The sequence below is a fragment of the Schistocerca cancellata genome, chromosome 10, assembly GCF_023864275.1.
Source record: "Schistocerca cancellata isolate TAMUIC-IGC-003103 chromosome 10, iqSchCanc2.1, whole genome shotgun sequence".
Lineage (NCBI taxonomy): Eukaryota > Metazoa > Arthropoda > Insecta > Orthoptera > Acrididae > Schistocerca > Schistocerca cancellata.
This window is the reverse complement of record NC_064635.1, coordinates 105,094,816-105,117,081: the sequence shown is the minus strand read 5'-3', so window position 1 is coordinate 105,117,081 and position 22,266 is coordinate 105,094,816. Positions and strand designations below refer to the sequence as shown.

General features: G+C 43.9%; 1 protein-coding gene across 2 annotated transcripts in view; it reads left to right on the top strand.

Moving 5' to 3' along the window:
* The window catches only part of LOC126106668 (mediator of RNA polymerase II transcription subunit 1-like), an 861,203-nt gene that overhangs the window by 288,952 nt on the left and 549,985 nt on the right, over positions 1–22,266 (top strand). For both annotated transcript variants that reach the window (XM_049913034.1, XM_049913033.1), the window contains exon 2: positions 7,133–7,190. In XM_049913034.1, the coding sequence (XP_049768991.1) occupies positions 7,134–7,190 (57 nt within the window). In that variant the 5' untranslated portion in view covers position 7,133. The remainder of the gene's footprint in view (positions 1–7,132; positions 7,191–22,266) is intronic.

Below are 22,266 nucleotides of genomic sequence, written 5' to 3'. Positions count from 1 at the left end.
CCCCTAGACTTAGAACTACTTAAACCTAACTAACCTAAGGACATCACACACATCCATGTCCGAGGCAGGATTCGAACCTGCGACCGTAGGAGCAGCGAGGTTCCGGACTGAAGCTCCTAGAACCACTCGGCCACGGCGGCTTGCTCGTTAATTCATTCATACGCCGAAAGTATACCGCCCATGACAGAGGCTGGGAGATCGTTTAGCTGTGGAGAGCAGAAGGCATTTTCGTAATTTTCGCTTTGCTTCCTCCCTTCCTTACGAGAAAATTGAATGTTATAGACATCTCTTGTAGGAAATTCAATGTATTTTCACGTGCTGTAGGTTTTTTTATATACATAATTGTAAAATTGTATGCGGTGGCTACTGACGTTTTCGCAGAAGGGCCAAAACTCTCTGCTTTTAAGCCCGCTGTAACGTCAATACCGCTCGTCAGGAAATCGAAGAGACTATTGCATTTTGTAGGAAGTTTTGTCTACTTTAATTTGGAGTATAATGGTTATCTTCGAACAGCGCATTGTTTTCGAAATGTAAGCGGAAAATTGAAAATGGTGCGAAAATTTTGATTTTTTAAAAATGTTTTCCGTTGAGAAACCGACCTCCTACGAGACAGCCAAAATGAAATTCGTGTTTCGCATCCCAAAAAACATGTAGAACCCTCGAGGAAAAAAATTCGACGACTTTATTACGAAGAGTCCGCCCCGATAGTTAAGTGGTCAGCGCGGCATTCTGTCGCGCCAAGGGGCGCGGGTTCGATTCCCGGTTGGGTCAGAGATTTTCTCCGCTCAGGTACTGGGTGTTGTGTTGTCCTCATCATCGTCAGTGGAAGGCAAGGAGAAACCGGCACTGGAATCACTTCCCTAGACGCTCATGCGGTGGACCTCCCTGACAAGGCTTCCCCCGTGACAAGACCTGCTGTAAGGCAGAACACAAAGTTTATTACGAAAAGAGTTGTTTTGAACACCAGTGTCTGAACTATAATCGGCACTATGTGAACGACACTTCCTCCGAAAGTCTGATGGTATGTCTCCAGTTTCATGGATTCCAAACACAAGGCTGAAAAGTCGTTTGGTTGTCACTTCCAGGAATGATTTTAGAAATTCAGGAGGCCAAGGAATGTTGTATGCCCCTTGTCTTACTGGATCTCAAGGCTTCCTTAGCTCTGATACATTCTGACTGGACTGGATCCGTGGGAGCTATAACGCGGTTGGTATATTACTGGTATGTGCATTAGCGAGCGGAATGTTGGAAACATTGCAAAGATTTTTTTTATTCGTGCAGCACAAAACCTAGGAGGGAACAAACAGACTTTGCGTTTGACTTGTGCGGAAGTTACGAGCAATTGTCCCGTCTCTGTAGATGCCATTTAGCCATTTAAAGCGAGTGAGAGCATAATGAGGGAGAGAGAGACAGGGGGAGAGACAGACCGTCGAGGAAGAGACGGATTGATTTAGGCAAATGAATCGCTGCGGTACGTCAGTTCAGGGGGATATACGCAGCTGTCTCGGGCGAGGCAGCTCCGCCTGGCCTGCTTCATCCAGGAACGCGATGCGATAATCTCGCTGGCTAACAGCGCCGCTCTCGTCTCAATAAACTCTCGCAGCGACTGACCACGCATTAGCACACAATCGCGGGCAGCTCTGCTGGAGCGCTGGAGATGAGATACCGCGCCGCTAGCAGTCGCTCTCAATAGCACTGGACTGCTGCTAAGTGGGGTTCCGCAAGGCTCTGTTCTCGGCCCGCTACTCTCTTTATACACAGCGTGAGGCGGCTAATGGTTTCTCTGCAAATATCTTTAGACGTGTTCAAGATGTTGATTATTCGTATTCACCTAGACCAGCATTCACGGGAGGCGCTCAAAGTAATATTCAGCGTTTCCACAACATCATTAACTTGATCGAAAGATCCATAATATGGTGGATTTTCAAGCAATGCATTGTTATCAGCGCCGAGTTAGAATTCTAACCCAACTAATCAATGTACCGAAAGCTATCTACTTTTATTTCTTCATTTTTTGACGAATTTTGAACGACTGTAAACACAGATTTATCGCAATGATAAGTTCCAGTGATATCTACACTCATGCTCATATGTTAAGGATAATTGCAGAATGTGGTGCCACACAACGTGGCACTACACAAAACTGGTGCTAATAGCGTAGGTACATAGGGAACACACACGACATAGATCTGTAAGTCCACGGTATTGGTGATAAATTGAGAAAACCGTCCCGAAACACACGTGCTACAAAACGCCACTGTTTCCTGCGCATGTACCCCGACATCAGTATGGGATATGATCACCATGCACACGTACACAGGACGCACAACGGGTTGGCACACTCTGGATCAGGTGGTCGAGCAGCTGCTGGGTTATAGCCTCCCATTCTTGCACCAGTGCCTGTCGGAGCTCCTGAAGTGTCGTAGGGGTTTGAAGACGTGTAGCGATACGTCGACCGAGAGCATCCCAGACGTGCTCAATGGGGTTAAGGTCCGGAGAACAGGCAGGCCACTCCATTCGCCTGATATCTTCTGTTCCAAGGTACTCCTGCACGATGGCAGCTCGGTGGGGCCGTGCGTTATCGTCCATCAGGAGGAAGGTGGGACCCACTGCACCCCCGAAAAGGCGGACATACTGGTGCAAAATGACATAGCGATACACCTGACCTGTTACAGATCCTCTGTCAAAGACATACAGGGGTGTATGTGCACCAGTCATAATCCCACCCCACACCATCAAACCACGACCTCGATACAGGTCCCTTTCAAGCACATTATGGGGTTGGTATCTGGTTCCTGGTTCACGCCAGATGAACACCCGGCGAGAATCACTGTTCAGACTATACGTGGACTCGTCCGTGAGCATAACCTGGGACCACTGTTCGAATGACCATGTACTGTGTTCTTGACACCAGGCTTTACGGGGTCTCCTGTGACGAGGGGTCAGTGGAATGCACCTTGCAGGTCTCCAAGGGAATAAACCGTGTCTGTTCAGTCGTCTGTAGACTGTGTTTCTGGAAACAACTGTTCCAGTGGCTGCGGTAAGGTCCCGAGCAAGGCTACCTGCTGTACTCCGTAGCCGTTTGCTGGCACTGATGGTGAGATATTGGTCTTCTTGTGGTGTTGTACACTGTGGACGTCCCGTATTGTAGCTCTTGGGAACGTTTCCTGTCTGCTGGAATCGTTGCCACAATCTTGAGATCACACTTTGTGGCGCACGGAGGGCCCGTGCTACGACCTGCTGTGTTTGACCAGCCTCTAGTCGCCCTAGTATTCTACCCCTCATAACGGTATCAATGAGTGTTTTGTGAGCCATTTTCAACACACAGTCACCATTAGCACGTCTGTAAACGTCTGCGCACTTACTCGCTACACCGTACTCTGACATGCACCAACACACCTCTGCGTATGTGGCCCGCAGCCAGCGCAACCGTGCGACGACCGCAGGACAAATGAACCGCATGGTCATACCCCGAGGTGATTTAAACCCGCAAACCGCCCACCAGAGCGTTGTTTCACCATGTATCAGCATTATCCTTAATTTATGAGCATGAGTTTATATTTTCCTTATTTTATTCTGTTTCTAGACCGTGAATTGAAAACGAAATTTTAAACTTGTAGCTACAACAAATCATACAATAGCATAATAAACACTCAACGCGAAGGAATTATCCGGAGAGGACGGAAATCGGGGGATGTGAGGTACACGTACAGACAAGAAAGATTACAATTTCGGAAAAATTTGATGATTTATTCAAGAGAAATAGATTCACAAATTGAACAAGTCAGCAATGCGTTGGCCTAGCTCCAGCCCTTATGCAAGCAGTTATTCCGCTTGGAATTGACTGACAGAGTTATTGGATGTCCTCCTGAAGAATATCGTGCCAGATGACAGCAAAAGATGTCCTGCTGTGGAAAGAAATGGTACCCCCGACCATCACTCTGGTTGAACTGCTGTTTGGCGGGTGACAGTTCAAAATGGTTCAAATGGCTCTGAGCACTATGGGACTTAACATCTGAGGTCGTCAGTCCCCTATAACTTAGAACTACTTAAACCTAACTAAGCTAAGGACATCACACACATCCTTGCCCGAGGCAGGATTCGAACCTGCGACCGTAGCGGTCGCGTGGTTCCAGACTGAAGGGCCTAGAACCGCTCGGCCACATTTGTTTGTCTGAACATGTGCATCACATGTACCGATTTCCGTCCCTTTCGGATAATTCCTTCGTGGTGTGTCGTTTTATTGTCTTAGAGTGTATGTCAGGACAACGCGTCGTCGTCGTCGTCGTCGTCGTTGTAGTCTTCAGTTCTAAGAATCGTCTGATGCAGCTCTCCATGCTAATCCACGCTGTGTCAGCCTCTTCATCCCTGAGTAACTACTGCAAGCTACATTCTTCTGAATATGGTTGTTGTACTGATCTCTTCGTCTCCGTCTACGATCTTCACCCACCACACTTCTCCCCAGTACTAAACTGGTGATGTCTTGGTGTGTCAGAACATGTCCCGTCAACCTATCCCTTCTTTTAGTCAAGTTGTTTCATTATTCTCCTCCCCACTTGTATTCAACACGTTTTTATTGGTTACACGGTCTACCCATCTGTTCTTCAGCATTCTTATTGAGAGGCACCCACATGCCTTGCTGATACTGTGGCATCAAGCAGTCAGGCCTGCAAGATGAGTGGTCTGCCAAGCGAGTGGATTCATTCTTATCTGTCGAGTAACATGAACTCTAGTACTCACAATAAAGTTACAAATTATCCTCCTGTATGAATAATGCGCAACGGAAACGCTCATCTGACTATCAGTAATTTACAGAACTCTGACTGTTCACTACGCACTGGCAATACTACATTTTCTTTTTTTTTTATTTAACGGCTTTTATCAACACGTGGCCATCGCACTGAATATGAGTGGCGCACACATTATAAATTCTGGATATCATGACAACATACAATTCGAAGGAAAAGGCCACCAATCTTTTTCTTTTCACTATCCTATTTATTCCGATAAATTCTATAACCTAAACACACAAATTCTATAACCTACAACAATGACACATGAGAAATTCCGCCCAGTGGGCATGGCTTTACATTGGTGATTCTCTATCTTATGGTCTCGTAATTATTCAACGCTACAGTGCACTTTCTGGATAGGATGGTGGATATTTTTGCTATATCTCACACTTCGACTCTCACAACCATCATCACGAAACTTTCCTCCAGACCGAGCGGTACAAAAGGAACACGCATAACCCACTAATCTTTTGAAACTACCTTGCTACTCTCCCATGCAAACCACACATACCCAAATTACATGACATACACAACTACAACATGGAATACAACACAATAAATAGTCACAACACTATCACTTTCAGCTTTCCCACTTCAATTAGTATTTATTCCAGTTTCACACGACACTGTCCCACTTCGTAATTCTTCTTTCCTACTATGAAGTCTGGAGATATATGCACGTCTTCCTGTTCAATACAAGCCAAGTGGCGTTGCTGGATAGACGGCTGACTCACCTTGCTTCTCTCTCAGAGTATTATACTTTGAATCAAGCGTCACACGGAAACATAAAATGCAAAGTAATATTAAGAGCATATTCATCACACACGCGAGTCCTCAACTGATACCATGGACGAGTACTTCTCTTTATCCTTTGTCTCATACACAGATTGAGACTCACACAGTACTCACCACGTGGAAGTACTCGTCTCTAATTTCAAGTCCTGCACACGCCATTTCTTAAATATTTCAACTTATAGTACACACGCTAGTAATTCAGCTTAACTTAAGCACACGGAAGTATTTCAACTTATTGCTACATGTGGTTTCATTGTGACCGTTGGTCACTTCCGAAGATTACTACGATCCCATTAATATTACCTGCCTGACATTTAATTCTCCCCACAAAAGTTCTTGAAATAGAGAAATTATTATTTCAAACTACTCTTAAATATTCCACATGCATACCATGTCTCCACTCTTTTGTCTTTACGGAGCACACCTAAGACAGGTCTTAACAGCACAAGATCCAGCGGCAGAGTGCTGAAACATGGCCGTTCTTCAGGTCATCTCGCACCTCTGCCGAGGTGGGGGAAGACCATGCTACCGTATTGGTCAGCCACATTTCAGGCGCTCAAAGCTCCGGTAAGTTTCATCTCTTTGGTTCCACCAAAGGTGGCCAAAGGATCGTCTCAAAGATGATCATATATTCACATTCACTATCTGCGGTTAGCAGACGACCATACATTCATTCATTTCACAGATCTCACCAAACTGGATGTAGGGATTTATTTTGTGGGAGTGCACATGTGATCAATTAAATAAATAAATTGTCATTCTTTCCCACACTGGTATCCGGCTTCGCTGTATTAATTGAAATTGAGTTATTATTAGAAAAAATATGTTGTTCTGACAAGAATAATGAAGTATGTTGTACCTATTTTCAATGTCGGACGGCACTGTACCCTTTCATTATGTATACGACTACATAGCAAAGTATGAAATGTTCGTGTGGCTGGGGCGTTCCGTCGGGTAGACTGGTCGCTTGGTGCAAAGCATTTCAGTAGACTCCACTTCGCCCACTTGCGTGTCGATGAGGATGAAATCATGATGAAGACAGCAGTACATCCAATCTCCGACCTGGCTGGAATAGAAGCTGAGCGCCGCTGGTTCCTCAGCTACGTCTGTGCACGTAACAACGACTGCCATGACGTAACGATCACGCCGTCGACGGGAAGTGAAACCGCAAACTTCCTTTTTCTTCTCCATACTTCTTTTCCAGCCGTATTTGTTCCTTCACACCCTCCTTTGTTCCATTTCTGTGCTCGTACAGTACATCTAGAGTATATCGAAAACATTCCTTCTTCCTGTCTTTCAGTTGCCATACGAGAAGCGTCCATAAAGCAAGTAAGGTGATAGTTATCAGAACTGTTTTATTTCTTATTTTTTGTTTGTTCCTTGACTTAGGCATGGAGGCTTTCCCTTAGCTTTAGTCACACAGGATGCAACCATAGTACACAGTACCACCATACAGAATATTATTTCCCTCTTCCTCCTCCTCTAATTTCATACACATGGGTCAGTAGTTGATTTTGCTTTAATTTCGGGATGCTTCGTTTCAGGATGCAGACGAAGAACGTGAACCTGAGCCAGGACCAGCTGAACAACTCAGTGCTGGAGGTAAGTGTGGCGTAAAGTTGAAACAAAGCATTTGTTACTTAGGAAGTGGGGATGAGGGATACACTTAGGATGGGAGGTCAAGGTCCCTATAATGTCACTCCTGAAACAATAACTACCAAATTCATTGTTTATTCAAAACAGGTAAGAGACAATGTGGGCATATTTTTATTAAATATTACAGATTTCTTGCTTCTCAAGCAAGACAGCAGATAACAATTACCAATAGATTTAAAGAGATGACCCACACAGATTTCAGATAAATTACAGCATGAAGCTGATTTAAAAAATGGCACCTAAATTTTTTTTTTAATTTATAATATGAAGGTAATGATGCATCAGTTCGTTTAGATCCCCCAAAAACCCAACCAGCACAGCACGTGACTATAATTACAATTCATATTCAAGAAATTTAAAACCACTTTTTATTTATATTTATATACTTATATTTTTATTTAAAAGAAAAAAAACAACATGAAATAGGTTATATTTATCAAATGGGCAGTGACCTCAGGTGGCCTGGGCAAGGGTCATTTAACTTAAATGCCGGAAGAAGCCGTCCAAACAACTCCTAAACGCCGGAATCCTGCTGGGAGTCACTTCCCATTAGACGGCACGTCACAGCTTCTGTGCACCGAAGCGAGACGTGGCGCCACACCCACGCACCCCAACTCGCAGAAACCGGAACACAAACAGACCGCAGAAGACACGGCAAACACTAACCAAACATCAAGGTTAATAAACCAATAAACAAAAAAGTACACAAACCAATTACTGTTGAGTGAGTTCATTCAATAAGAGCACAAGGAAGTACATATAAATGAGTAGCTTTACAAAATACAGGTTTTACTAATAACAGAATAACTGGTTGCAATTTTTTTTTCTCTTACAGTAATATACAAGGGACGTCACTTGATGGCAATAAACCCAAAATCACACGCACGCCTTCGTGCTAATCTGCCTTTTAATAGTCGTCCGACCAGCGGATTTTAAAGCAAATAGTAACTGCTGGTCTACATACAGTCACACAGACTCTGCCGGCTGTCAACCGACCAACAAGTTCACTCAAATGGTTCAAATGGCTCTGAGCACTATGGGACTTAACATCTGAGGTCATCAGTCCCCTAGAACTTAGAACTACTTAAACCTAACTGACCTAAGGACGTCACACACATCCATGCCCAAGGCAGGATTCGAACTTGCGACCGTAGCGGTCACGCGGTTCCAGACTGAAGCGCTTAGAACCGCACGGCCACAGCGGCCGGCCAAGTTCACTCGCTGCAACGCAAATCGTTTGACGAAACGAAGGCACCAAAACCACTTACACGTACGATGGAGAGCGTTGTTCGAGATGGTCTCGAGGGATGGGTCTCTCCGAGAAAACAGGCCCCAAAGCAATGCGACGAGCAGCGCTTGGAGTTGACCGTAGTGGTCTCGCGGTTCCAGACTGTAGCACCTAGAACCGCTCGGCCACTCCGGCCGGCGTAGTACAACCGGGCAATCGATAATCAAGGGAAAAAAATCTACCTACTATCCTTCGCACCTCTGGCACACAGATACTACGGGAAGTTACACATTATTGTGGCGGACCAAGTAACTTTTATCGAACGCTGCACTACACATGACACGGCTTTTGAACATAGTCACCAAGATTCTGTACACAATTATCGGCACGTTCTACCAGTCGCTCAGTTGCTCACCGGTAGAAATCCGCCCGTAGCCCACGTAGCCATTGGAGATCCGCTGCATGTATCTCCTCATCGGTGGAAAATCGGCGGCTGCTGCGAATCAGTTACCCGACTGCCTGAACACTGTGCTCGATGTCGATGCCCTTCCCTCCGTGTCAGCACCGTTCACGTCTGTGGGGCCTCGGTCAAATTGTTCGCACCATATCACTACGGTTGGACGGGACATTGCACTTGGTGCGAATATCGCCAGAATTTTACGGTGAATCTGTGTGCAATTTTGGCGTTTTGTCCACAAGACTCTTACTGGCCCGCGTACTTCAAGGTTGGAATACATTTCCAGTTGCCGCAAGGTTTCACTCCTACACTGTGATGGCCCTGTCACACGTACCGCAGCCGGCATCTGTGGCCGAGCGGTTCTAGGCGCTTCAGTCCGGAACCGAGGTGCTGCTACGGTCGCAGGTTCGAATCCTGCCTCGGGCATGGATGTGTGTGATGTCCTTAGGTTAGTTAGGTGTAAGAAGTTCAAAGTCTAGGGGACTTATGATCTCAGTTCTTAAGTCCCATAGTGCTCAGAGCCATTTGAACCATTTGAAAGTACCGCAGCACAACCGTGTCTGTAGGAGACCTGGAACACGTACTGCCTCCTGACAATGCACAGTCGTCTTAGCGTGGGAGGACATGTGTAACTTACTTTTTGATCCCTTCTTGCATACTCATCCGGAAGCCATAACGCAGGTGCTGTTTCACTAGTGTCAAAAAATGCTTTAAATGTCTCTGAGCACTATGAGACTTAACATCTTAGGTCATCAGCCCCCTAAACTTAGAACTACTTAAACCTAACTAACGCACACATCCATGCCCGAGGCAGAATTCGATCCTGCGACTGTAGCAGCAGCGCGGCTCCGGACTGAAACGCTTAGAACCGCTCGGCCACAGCGGCCGGCTCACTGCTGTCCTGTGTCCTATTGCTGCATGACGAATTCTGAACTGTTCTACTCTGCTCTACACTAAACAACGTAAACACTCTGCAGCACTACAGAGTAGGACTGTTGATAAGTTTAAAAATATCGGGAATCCGAAATATTGGTATTCAGAAAAAATCATTTGTTGAAACTTCCTGGCAGATTAAAACTGTGTGCCCGACCTAGACTCGAACTCGGGACCTTTGCCTTTCGCGGGCAAGTGCTCTACCAACTGAGCTACCGAAGCACGACTCACGCCCAGTCCTCACAGCTTTACTTCTGCCAGTATCTCGTCTCCTACCTTCCAAACTTTACAGAACCTCTCCTGCGAACCTTGCAGAACTAGCACTCCTGAAAGAAAGGATACCGCGGAGACATGGCTTAGCCACAGCCTGGGGTATGTTTCCAGAATGAGATTTTCACTCTGCAGCGGAGTGTGCGCTGATTTGTTATTAGGAATTCCGTCCCCCAAAAATCTAGCAGCCTGTTTGTATCCCTTAGAGCAAGAATTGAAAGGAAAACGATGCACGTTCACGCTTGGCTACAACCACTTTGCTAACAGTGGTAACTGCATGTAAGTGGCACAATAAAAGGTGTCCGGTGGGTCCGTCGTTCAGTTTCGTCACATGTCAGTCAGATTTGTCGGCAACACTTCATCTCGACTCCTTTTTTTTTTCGTTTCTGCAAAGGCCAGTAGTAGTGCCAAAATTGCGTGAAGAAGCTAAACGTTGCGGTTTTTGTTGGTAGCCCCAAGCGCCGATTATGTCAGCCTTCCCCGTCACACTTCTCTGGACACCGCAATGACCAATCCTGTTTAGATTTTTGTTCGTCACTTTCAACAGCTGTTTTTGGAGACTACCGATGGCAAGAAATAGCACACTAGTTGCATTAAAAATAGTTTCTTAACGCAACTGGTGTGCTGTTTCTTCACGTAGAAAAATTTGTTATTCCATTCACTTCGTCACCCCCCCCCCCCCCCCCCCCCCGTGCAATCAGACTACTACTTTCGTACGACCTGTACTTGCTTCACAAGTCAAAGAGAAAAACTGGACGTGATGAAAGCTCAAAAAGTACTAAGACTGCTTCACACTGTGAAACTAAAATTATGTTCTAATACTATTTCAGAAGAACGGCTTCAAATATTTGCCGAAAATTGTGAAAAAAATAATATAAAATAAATATATTGGCACTCGATATTGCCATATCGATGTATATAGGGGGTGTGTTATTTTTTCTACATCTATCGATATTGTTTGCAAAATCTTCGATAGAGCGATACATCGATATTTTATCAATTTTAATCAACAGCCCTGCTACAGAGCACTGCACACCACCCTACACTACATTACTGTACTGCACTCGATGTTAGGAATAAAATCGGTTTTTCTAATTTTTTTTTCCGGACTGTTGTACGCTGATGCGATGAGGCACAACTCAGGAATCGCTGGGGCTGTTCTACCGTTGCAAGACACTGGGAGAGAGACGGCTGTCACGGTCCCAGGAAGCCCTTTCTGGTCCTCTCCGTCTCTCACTCGCTCACTGTTTCCGGAAGAACGTTCTAGTTTGGTGTTCTGCCTCGGTGCGTCTCGTTGTCATGACGCATGGGCCCTTCTTGCTTGCCTCTCAGCCATGCAGGCTTCCACTTCGTACGCTGATGTTCCGCGTGTCAGCAAGTTTTGCTAGTGTCACGGACGTAGTATGCAACATGAGAAACCTTCCGAGGATATACTAGATCCCTCGAATAAAAACCAGTGTCTAATAGCTGGAACGAAGCACGCGTGACACCTGTCTACAACAATGGTACCAGAAGTGATACACAAATACTGCCGTCCAATATCTTTGACGTCCACTTGTTGTTGAATCTTAGAATATGTTCTGAGGTGAAACGTAATGGGATATCACGAACAGAACGACCTTCTCCATGCCAACCAGCATGGATTTCGAAAACATAGACGATTCAGCTGTTTACCAACGCCACTGACACTAATATCTCTTTCACTCGTCGGTGAGATCAAATTCAAGGGTGGTAACATAAAGGGCACTTTGGGAATTCCACAGTTAAATGCAAAGCAGAGAGCTGATAGATGGAAAGAGAACATTGAAGGCTTCTATGAGGGGGAAGACTTCTCTGATGTCGCGAGAGAAGAAGAGTTAGGAGTCTATTGGGAAGAGATAATGGACTCAGTATTGGAAACAGAATTTCGAAGACATAAGATCGAAAAAGACAGAAGGGATAGACAACATTCCATCAGAATTTCTAAAATCACTGGGAGAAGTGGCAACAAAACGACTAATGGTTCTAATGGCTCTGAGCACTATGGGACTTAACATCTGTGGTCATCAGTCCCCTAGAACTTAGAACTACTTAAACCTAACTAACCTAAGGACATCACACACATCCATGCCCGAGGCAGGATTCGAACCTGCGACCGTAGTAGTCGCGCGGTTCCGGACTGAGCGCCTAGAACCGTTCGGCCACCGTGGCCGGCGACAAAACGACTATTCACGTTGATGTGTAGAATGTATGTCTGTGGCGATACGCCAGATGACTTACGAAAAAAAAAAAAACATCATCCACACAGTTCCGAAGACTGCAGGAACTGACAAGTGCGAGAATTATCGCACAATCAGCTTGACAGCTCATGCATCCAAGTCGCCGACAAGAATAATATACAGAAGAATGAAAAAGAAAATTGAGGATGCATCACATGACGATCAGTTTGGCTTTCGAAAACACAAAGGCACCAGAGAGGAAATTCTGACGTTGCAATTGATAACGGAAGTAAAACTAAAGAGAATCCAAGTGACGTTCATGGGATTTGTCGATCTCGAAAAGATCTACGATAATGTAAAATGGTGCTACATGTTTGAAATTCTTCAACAAATAGCGGTAACTATAGGGAATGACAGGTAATGTACAATATGTGCAAGTACCAAGAGGGAATAATAAGAGTGGTAGGTCAGGAACGAAGTGCTCGGATTAAAAATTGTGTAAGACAGGAACGTAGTCTTTCGCCCCTACTGTTCAACCTATACAGTGAAGAAGAAATTACGGAAATAAATGAAAGTTTCAACTGCTTAATTAAAATTCAAGATGACTGAATATCAGTGATAAGATTCACTAATGACATTCCTATCCTCAGTGAAAGTGAAGAGGAATTACATGGTCTGCTGAATGGAAATATCGCTCTAATTAGTACAGAATATGGACTGAGAGTTAAAGTAATGAGAAAAGCATAAATGAGAACAGCGAGAAACTTAACATCAAGATTGGTGATCAAGAGGTAGATTAACTTAAAGAATTCTGTTACTTAGGCAGTAAAATAACCCACGACCATCGGAGCGAGAGGGACATAACAAGCAGGCCACTACTGGCAAAAAGGGCCTCCTGGACAAGAGAAGTCTACTAGTGTCAAACATACGTGCTAATTTGAAATCTTGGACAATTTAAGTTTGGAGCACATAATTGTATGGTAGTGAAACATGGACTATGGGAAAACCGGAAAAGAAGACGATCGAAGCATTTGAGATGTGATGCTGTAGAAGAATGTAGAAAATTAGGTGCTGATAAGATAAGGAATGAGGAGTTTTTCCAGAGAATCGGTGAGGAAAGGAGTATATGGAAAACACTGACAAGAAGGAGGGACAACATGGTAGATATTCTGGTAAGAGATAACGGAATAGCTTCCATGGTACTGCAGGGAGCTGTAGAGGGTAAAAATTGTAGAGGAAGCAGAGATCGGAATACATCCAGCAAAAAATTGACGACGTAGGCTGCAAGTGCTACTGTGAGATGAAGAGGTTGCCACAGAAGAGAAATTTGTGACGGATCGCATCAAACAAGTCAGAAGACCGATGAAATAAATAAATAAATAAATAAATAACTTAAATTTAAAAAATCATGTGAAACCCAATTGGGACTTTCCTCACATGACATTCTGAAAGCCATGATGACATTTTGAAAGCCATGGATCAAAGCAGTCAGGTAGACACAGTATTTCTTGATTGGTGAAAAGCATTTTACTCAGTACCCCACCTTCGATTACTGTCAAAAGTTCGATCGTATGTTTTATCAAGTGAATTTTTTTACTAGGTTGTGGACCTTTTCGTTGGGAGGTCGCAGCGTGTCATCGTCAGATGTGGAAGTAACTTCGGATGTGCCGCAGGAAAGTTTGTTGGGACCCTTTCTGTTCGCGTTCTAGATTAATGACCTTGTAGATAATATTAATAGCGACCTCACACTATTTGGATACGATGCAGTTATCTATCGGTATGATAAAGTACTGTCTGGAAGAAGCTGCATAAGTATTCAGTCAGATCTTGATTTCAAAGTGGTGCAATGATTGCTTTAAATGTTCAGATATGTAATGTTGTGCACTTCACAAAACTAGAAAACGTAGTATCCTATGAGTATAATATCAGTGAATCACTGCTGGAATCAGCCAACTGATACAAAACTTGGGTGTAAAACTTTGTAGGATATGAAACGGAGTGATCACATAGGCTCAGTTATGGGCAAAGCAGGTGGTAGACTTGGTCTATCGGGACAATACTGAGGAAGTGATATCGGTCTACAAAGGAGACTGTTTACAAGTCACTCATCCAACCCATTCTTGAATACTGGTCAGGTGTGTGGGACCTGTACCAGATAGAACTGGCAGGGGATATTGAACGACAGGGGCAGCACGAACGGTGACAGGTTTGTTTGACCCTCGGGAGAATGTCACCGAGATGTTGAAAGAACTGAACTGGCTCTCCATACGTGTATGTCACGAGAAAAACGACGTGAATTGGAACAAGGAAAAGCCCTAATTACTGGTACAATGGAACGCCGCTCCCATGTGCTTCGCAGTGGTTCACAGAATATAGATGTACATGCAGACACTCAGGGTGCGTGTAAGCCGTGAGCAGATTGTTTCGGAGAATACTGGCTGGGAATTTCAAAGATTTTTGTACGGTCCTAAATTTCACTGGACGCAGTTTTCATATATCTGGCCAAAAACGAAGAATTTTGGAGAAAAAGTTTGAAGAAAAATACGACGCGTCTCGATAGTCCCAGACGTTCACCTTCAGTGTAACCACAGTCTAACACAGGGCTTAACAACTGGCCGGTTTTGAGCGCGAGTACTCGCGTCTGCTCAGGCACGTGCTCGCGAGCAGGGGAAATGCGCGTGCACGTTTGAATAGGGCCGCAGCATGCCTATTGAATTCGCACTGACTGTGTAACGTTTAAAGTACTACGATCAGCTCTAACAGTCACTTCGCTGGTTAAGAATCATGTCAAGTCGCCGTTGTGTAACCCCAACCATGCTTTCGCAGTTCAACCCCCATTGGGAGGAATTGTATCTGTTTACAGAAAAAGATGGAGTTGCAAAATGTTTAGTATGTCACAAAACGCTGAATTCTTTTAGGAAATTTAATTTGCAGTGACATTATATGTCGTACCACGCGAAAGACTACAGAAGTGGAAAATATGATGGACCAGATCGTGCACAGGAAGTTATTAAACTTAAAAGGAAGCTATCCGAAGAAGATCTGGAAGACGAAGAAAAATCAACTGAGGCCGCTCTCAGAGTGAGTTATAAAATTGCTTTGCTTTTAGCAAAATCCCTGCGCCCCTTCACTGATGGCGATTTAATAAAAGAATGTTTGGTAGCTGCAGCGGAACATTTGTGTCCATCTCAAGTTGAACAGTTTCTGATTGTGCCATTATCTAACATGACCATTATGCGTCGCATACAGGACATGGCAGACGACGTCCAGAGCCAGCTTGCAAATATCTGTAAAGATATTCTCTAGCTCTGGACGAAAGTGTTGATATCACTGGAACAGACAGCTTGCCATATTTATTAGAGGTGTTAATAGAGATCTTCAGTTGAGGGAGGAGCTCCTCGATGTAGTAACCATGAATAACACTACAACCGGAGGTGATATTTTAAGTAGTGTTGAAGGAAGTGTTGAAAATATAGGATTGTCGTGGAATTCTTTAGTTTCAGTGTCTACAGACGGTGCACCAGCGATGACAGAGAAAAAATCAGGTTTCGTTGCGCTGTTGAAGGAGAAAATGCAAAAACTGACCGTGCCGAATGAAATAAGCGGCGTTCACTGTGTGATCCACCAGGAAAACTTATGTGCAAAGAGTATCACTCTAAAAAATGTGAAGAGTGTTGTTCGTACAACCAATTATATAAGGAAGCATGGGCTACAACACAGACGATTTAAAAGCTTTCTTGAGGATGTAGAAAACCAGTATGGTAGCCTGCCTTATTACAGCGAGGTCCGCTGGCTTAGTCGTGGCGAATTATTAAATCGATTTTTTTGCCTATTAGATGAGATAAATATGTTCATGGAAATAAGTAACATGTGTGTTCCTGAATTGAAAGAGCCTTCATGGAAATGTGATCTCGCGTTCTTAGCAGATTTAACTAGCCATCTGAATGCTTTGAACATTTCATTACAAGGTAAAGATCCGCTAATTACTCATTTCATAGATCGAATACGAGCTTTTAAAATGAAATTGACACTTTGGGTGAGTCAGCTGGAAACAGGCAATCTAGCTCATTTTCCTAAGTTACCATCCATGCAAGATGGTCACAAAAACTGTGCACGTTATTCACATAGTTTAGTTGTCCTTAAGGAAGAATTTGATCAACGCTTTCAAGATCTGACAGCACTAGACAGTGATTTTGATCTGTTCTCCTCTCCATATTCAGCGAATATTGAAGAAATTCGTCCTGAGCTGCAACTAGAAATTATTGACCTGCAGTGTGACAGAGAATACGGAGACAAATTTCAGAACAAGAAAAACATTTTGGAATTCTACAGACACTTTCCTCAGAATAGATTTCCTCGTTTGCACAAACTGGCGGCTACAATAATATCAATGTTCGGTTCCACGTATGTTTGTGAACAACTGTTCTCTGCAATGAAATGTAACAAGACGCGCCTGAGAAACGCATTGTCTGATCGAAATTTAAACTGCACGCTGCGTCTACATTGTGCAAGAACAATTACTCTGAACATAGACGCAATTGTAAAGGGCAAAACGTACAAGATAACCGAGAATCCCAGACTTCAGTGACACCTTTTATTGTGTAACAGTTCACAAATTAATACGAATGTAGAGGCATACACTAAACTAATAAAATTATCTGGCACGTGTACATTCTCCTTTATTTGTTACATTTGCCGCAGTATAATACGTGAGTGATATCCCTGCAGGTGGCCGCGGATTTACATCGACTGGCGGCAGCTGTTGTGTGCCCCACGTGACTTTCCCCACTCTCCCCTCTGGTCCGGTAGTGAGGGAAGCGTGCTTGCGCTGCTCCGTGCTAGCGCCTTGCTGCTCACAGCTTGCTCCGCGAGCACGTATGTTGTGAAGCCCTGGTCCAACATAACAGTCGCGACACTTCGCCTCGATCTTGTTGCCTACTGTCCCAGCAACGCGCCAACCAGCCAGTAAGTTAAACTGTTGCTTTCGGGGCGATCGTGAAAGCGAAAGCGAACAGTAGTTGTTTATTTTGGTTTGTACAATGGTAGCGAATTCAATAAATTGCAGCGACAACAATAAGAAGATACCACATGTCTTTTTTCTTAGGTTTCCTAAGGATCCTGAGAGGTATATGCCATCATGTTGCTAAACTGTATCGTCAGGATTCGCTTGCAAATTTCATTTATATTGACGATAAATGTTTCGTTTTAGGAGTAGAAAATGGCTAGTAAATAGCAGAGTAGAAGATCTTATGAAAAAAGACCTGTTAACCTTTATAATGTTAAGTTTTATCCACTGCATCTTGAACAAAACCAGTTCATGACTGAAGACAACAATAAACTCGTGTGGAATGCAGTTAACCACATTTTTTGACATTCGAAATACGCCACCTCAACTGATGATGAAGAGGAGACCGCCAGAAAGGTTCAACAATCCGTCTAAAGCTGTAAAACACTTCTATGGCAGAAAAGCAGCCAGTTCAACTCTCCATGTATCAGTGCCAGATTCGTGTGAATCGTCAACACAGACCTGCCATGTATCAGTGCCAGATCCGTGTGAATCGTCAACACAGACCTGCTTTGACGATCAAGTGGTAAAATTAAGTATTCGTGTTTAGAAAAAGCGTGTGGAGTATCAGAATGTGCAAATCGCTAGACTTCGTGCAAAGCTATTATGGGACAAGGAAAGTGCCCGTCATTTGAAGTACAGGCAGCAACAGAAACTGTATGAGAAGGATCAAGTGAAGAAGGACAAAAAAATTTTGAAGACTTTAGGATCCCAATATTTAAAAAAAAAAAAAAAAGAAAGATGCCCTTGGGTTGTTGGTAAAGCAGAGTAGCAGGCCATCTGCAAAATGGAGAGGCAAAACTAAGCTGTTTGCTCTAAATTTATTATATTACAGCACTGAGGCACAAAGATTTTGTCAGAATGTTGTATGTTTCCATCAGTGTGTACATTACAGAGATATGTGGAAGGCATACAAATAAAATGTGGGATAAGTGACAATATGTTCCACCGTTTGAAGCAGGAGATACAGTAGTTATCTGATACTGTGCATATGTCACTGAAAAGTCTCTAATGACAAATATACATATGACACCACTTCTGCGTTATTGGCTTTGAGGACTTGGGGCTTACACTCACAGGATATTTCTCCTGCTATTTGGCAGTTGCTTGTCCCACTTAGAATAATATGAAGATGAAGGTCTTACTTGTGGCAACAGGCGACAATGACTAAAACACACTAGGCCTATGGAACGACAAATGGAGCGTCGATCCCTTTTGCATGCGGAGGTAAATGTCTGTGCTTCTTACGAGTGAATCTATGTATCTATATCCCGTTGATATCAACGTGGTAAGCTGCAGTTCTGTCCAGCGTCGCAAGTGTTTCTTCACGAATGTGTTGTAACTTGCCACTGGATTCATGACTTTTATCCCAACTTGCACTTATTTTAGAATCATTTTAGAAACATCTATGTCTTCTGATTTTACACAAACTCTTGGAGGCAAAAAAATAATTCAAATATTACGTAAATCACGTAGGAAATGGATGCAAAACAAACACTATGCTTACGACTCCTCTGAAGTTCTCCTTTCTCGCCGCTTGGAGCGCTAGTGTCGCTCCAGCTGTCAAACGGTAAGGGTCGCGCCTATTACGTTAGACCGCAGTCTAACATAACAGTCGCGACACTTCGTCTCGATTTTGTTGCCTACAGCGCCAGCAGCGTCCAAAGCGGCCGGTGGGTTGAACTATGAGTTCGGCGCGATCGTGAAAGCAAATAGTGCTGGTTTATTTTGATTCATACAATGGTTTTTACCATCGGGAGCGTTTGTAGCGCAATAAATTGCAGCAACAACAGGAAGAATACACCACAGCTGTCTTTTTTTTTTTAAGTTTCCTAAGGATCCTGAAAGGTATATACCATCATGTTACTAAACTGTATCGTCAGGATTCACTTGCTACATTATATGTGTATAAATGATGAATGTTTCGTTTTAGGAGCAGAAAATGGCTAGTTAATAACAGACGAGAAGACTTTAGAAGAAAGACCCAGTTTACCTGTATAATAATATTGTGTTTTGTTCGCTACATTTCGAACAAAACCAGTTCATGAACGCAGACAATAACAAACTCGTGTGGAATGCAGTACCCACACTGTTTGACATTCCAAATAAGCCACCTCAACTGACGATGAAGAGGAAACTGCCACAAAGATCCGACAGTCAATCTAAAGCTGTAAAACAGTCCTATGACACAGAAGCAGCCAGTTCAACTCTCCATGTATCAGTGCCAGATTCGTGTGAATCATCAGTACAGACCTGCTTTGACTGTGAAGTGGTTAGATTAAGTGCAGCTGTTAGTGTCTTACAAAAGCGTGTGAAGTGTCGGAATGTGCAGATCGCTAGACTTCGAGCGAAACTATTACGGGACAAGGAAAGTGCCAACAGACAGCGACAGAAACTGTATCAGAAGGATCAAGTGAACAAGGACAAACGAATGTTAAAGACTATAGGATCCCGATATTTAAAAAAAGATGCCCTTGACTTGTTGTTAAGCCAGATTAGCATGCCATTGAAAGAGAAGAGAAACGTGCTGCAGGATGGAAACTGTTGATCAAGATATCTGTTAAAGTGAGACTCGTTTATCGGCTCAATTATTGGAATCAAGACTTAGTTTCTAACAACAAGAAAGCAAATAAGATACTGAAGAAGTTGGCTCATTTGGGCTGCTGATTTCTTTGGTATGTATTTGATTCACTTCTGTTGTTAGTCACTTAATTTTCCTTGTTTCTTACGTGTGATGACATTATTTTGTTAGTACCTTTTTCACTGACAGATTGTTTGAAAATTATTCAAATTTTTGTTTTTTCGTGAAATGTAATGTAATCAGCTCATTATAATGTTTTCAGCATATTTCTCCCAGTATTTGGCAGTTGCTTGTCCCACTTAGAATAATATAAAGATGAAGGTCGTACTTCTGGCAACAGGCGACAATGACAAACACAGTAGGCCTACAGAACGATAAACGGCTTGTCAATCGCTTTTGCATGTAGGGGTACATGTCTGTGCTTCTTACATGTGAATCTGTGTGTTCATATTCTTTTGATATCAACGTGGTAAGCTGCAATTCTGTCCAATGTCACAAGTGCTTCATTCACGAATGTGTTGTAGCTTGCCACTCTATTAATGGTTTTTGTCCATACTTGCGCTTATTTTAGAATCATTTTTAGAAACGTATATGCCTTCTGATACTACACAAACTCTTGGAGACAAGAAAATAACTCAGATAATTCGGAAATTACGTAGGAAACGGATGCAAACAAACATTATGCTTACGACGCGTCTGACGTTCACCTTACCTGCCGCTTGGAGCGCTAGTGTCGCTCCATCTGTCAAACGGCAACAACTTTTACAGCAGTGAGTGTCGCGACTGTTGTGTTAGACTGTGGTGTGACAGTAGACACTAGACAGAGCAGTGGCTTGTGCGAGCGGTCGCAGCCGTTGGCAGCCCTGGCGAGGCTGGGCTTCCCCCAGGTGAGCTAACGACTGGCGGCCCCTCCCTCTCAGGCAGAGGCAGAGGTCGGGCGGGCCGGCAGGTAGGCAGCCGGCCCTCACGCACCTGCTTTGCTTTGCTTTTGTCCGGAGCCTTTCACTCTCGGCAGCATCTGCTCTCTCTGCAGCCTCCAACCGTCACAAGCTCCGCTCCACTTCTCTGCGTCACGGAGTTCAGCACACGGACACAGAGCGGAACCTGGTGCGGGGTCTCTCAGAGGTGCGGGTAGTTCACTACACGAGGTTCATTTGAGCAGTTGTCAGCGGGCTCACACCCATTCGCAGAGCTGAAGTCTCGTATGAGCAGCGCCTTCTTCCGCTTCTGGCTTCTTGGAGTGTGGCTGTCGGCTGTATTAGCAGCAGCTGCAAGCAGCCAAACGCCGCCTGGCATAATCTTTATGGCGCGCCAACGCTGCCAGATTCGCACATGTGCAGAGCGTTCTGAGTTGTGACAGGGATAGATAGTGTCCATGAAACGTGGGACTTAGGGAAAGCAGGAAAAGGTGTGGACGGGGCCTTATCACTTACCGTTGGTTGCACAGTAAACACAGTAAACACATACACTTTATTTAAGGAAATAATTTTTTAAAACAATAATTTTTTAATAAAGAATTGACTGTAACACAGACGGGCGCGTTTCTGGATAAGGTATCGAATATATTGCTTCCCCCTACTCATACCTCTCGAGAAGATCACGAATATAAAGTTAGAGAGATTCGAGCGACGGAGGCTTTCCGGCAGCCGTTCTTCCCGCGAACCATACGCGACTGGAACAGGTAATGACAGTAGCACGTGAAGTGCCCTCCACCACACATCGTTGTGTGGCTTGCGGAGTATAAATGTAGATTTAGATGTAGATGATGGCTGAAGGCCTTATTAAGAAAGAATTCAAAATTATTTTTCGGCTGAAGGCTACAAGCAATACTTCAGAACAATTAGCGGCTGAAGGCCTGAATTACAAATGAGGAAGACAATTACACGTTAATAAATACCAAAATAATTTTAAAACAATTAAAATTGACTGTAATACAAGCTACACTGGCGGCTGAAGGCTTTATCAAGAAGAATTCAAATCATTTGTCGGCTGAAGGCCACAAGCAATAGAAATAATTTAAACAAAAGATTATTTTTAAACAATTGACACAATCAGACCAAATAAAGAAGGGAGTCATCCACAGACAGAGCTCCAAGGATCGACCTGAGAAAAAGTCCCTACAGCTGCGTAAGCGGTGAGACAGGCAGCCAAGACTTCTGCTCACGTAACAGGATGGCAACCTACACTAGGGGCAGTTTAAACGCCAATCAATCCTCTTACTAAAACCGCCTAACGTGTGATAATCAGTACGACGATGGAATAATTCGAGCGAGGACGAAGTGACACAGCA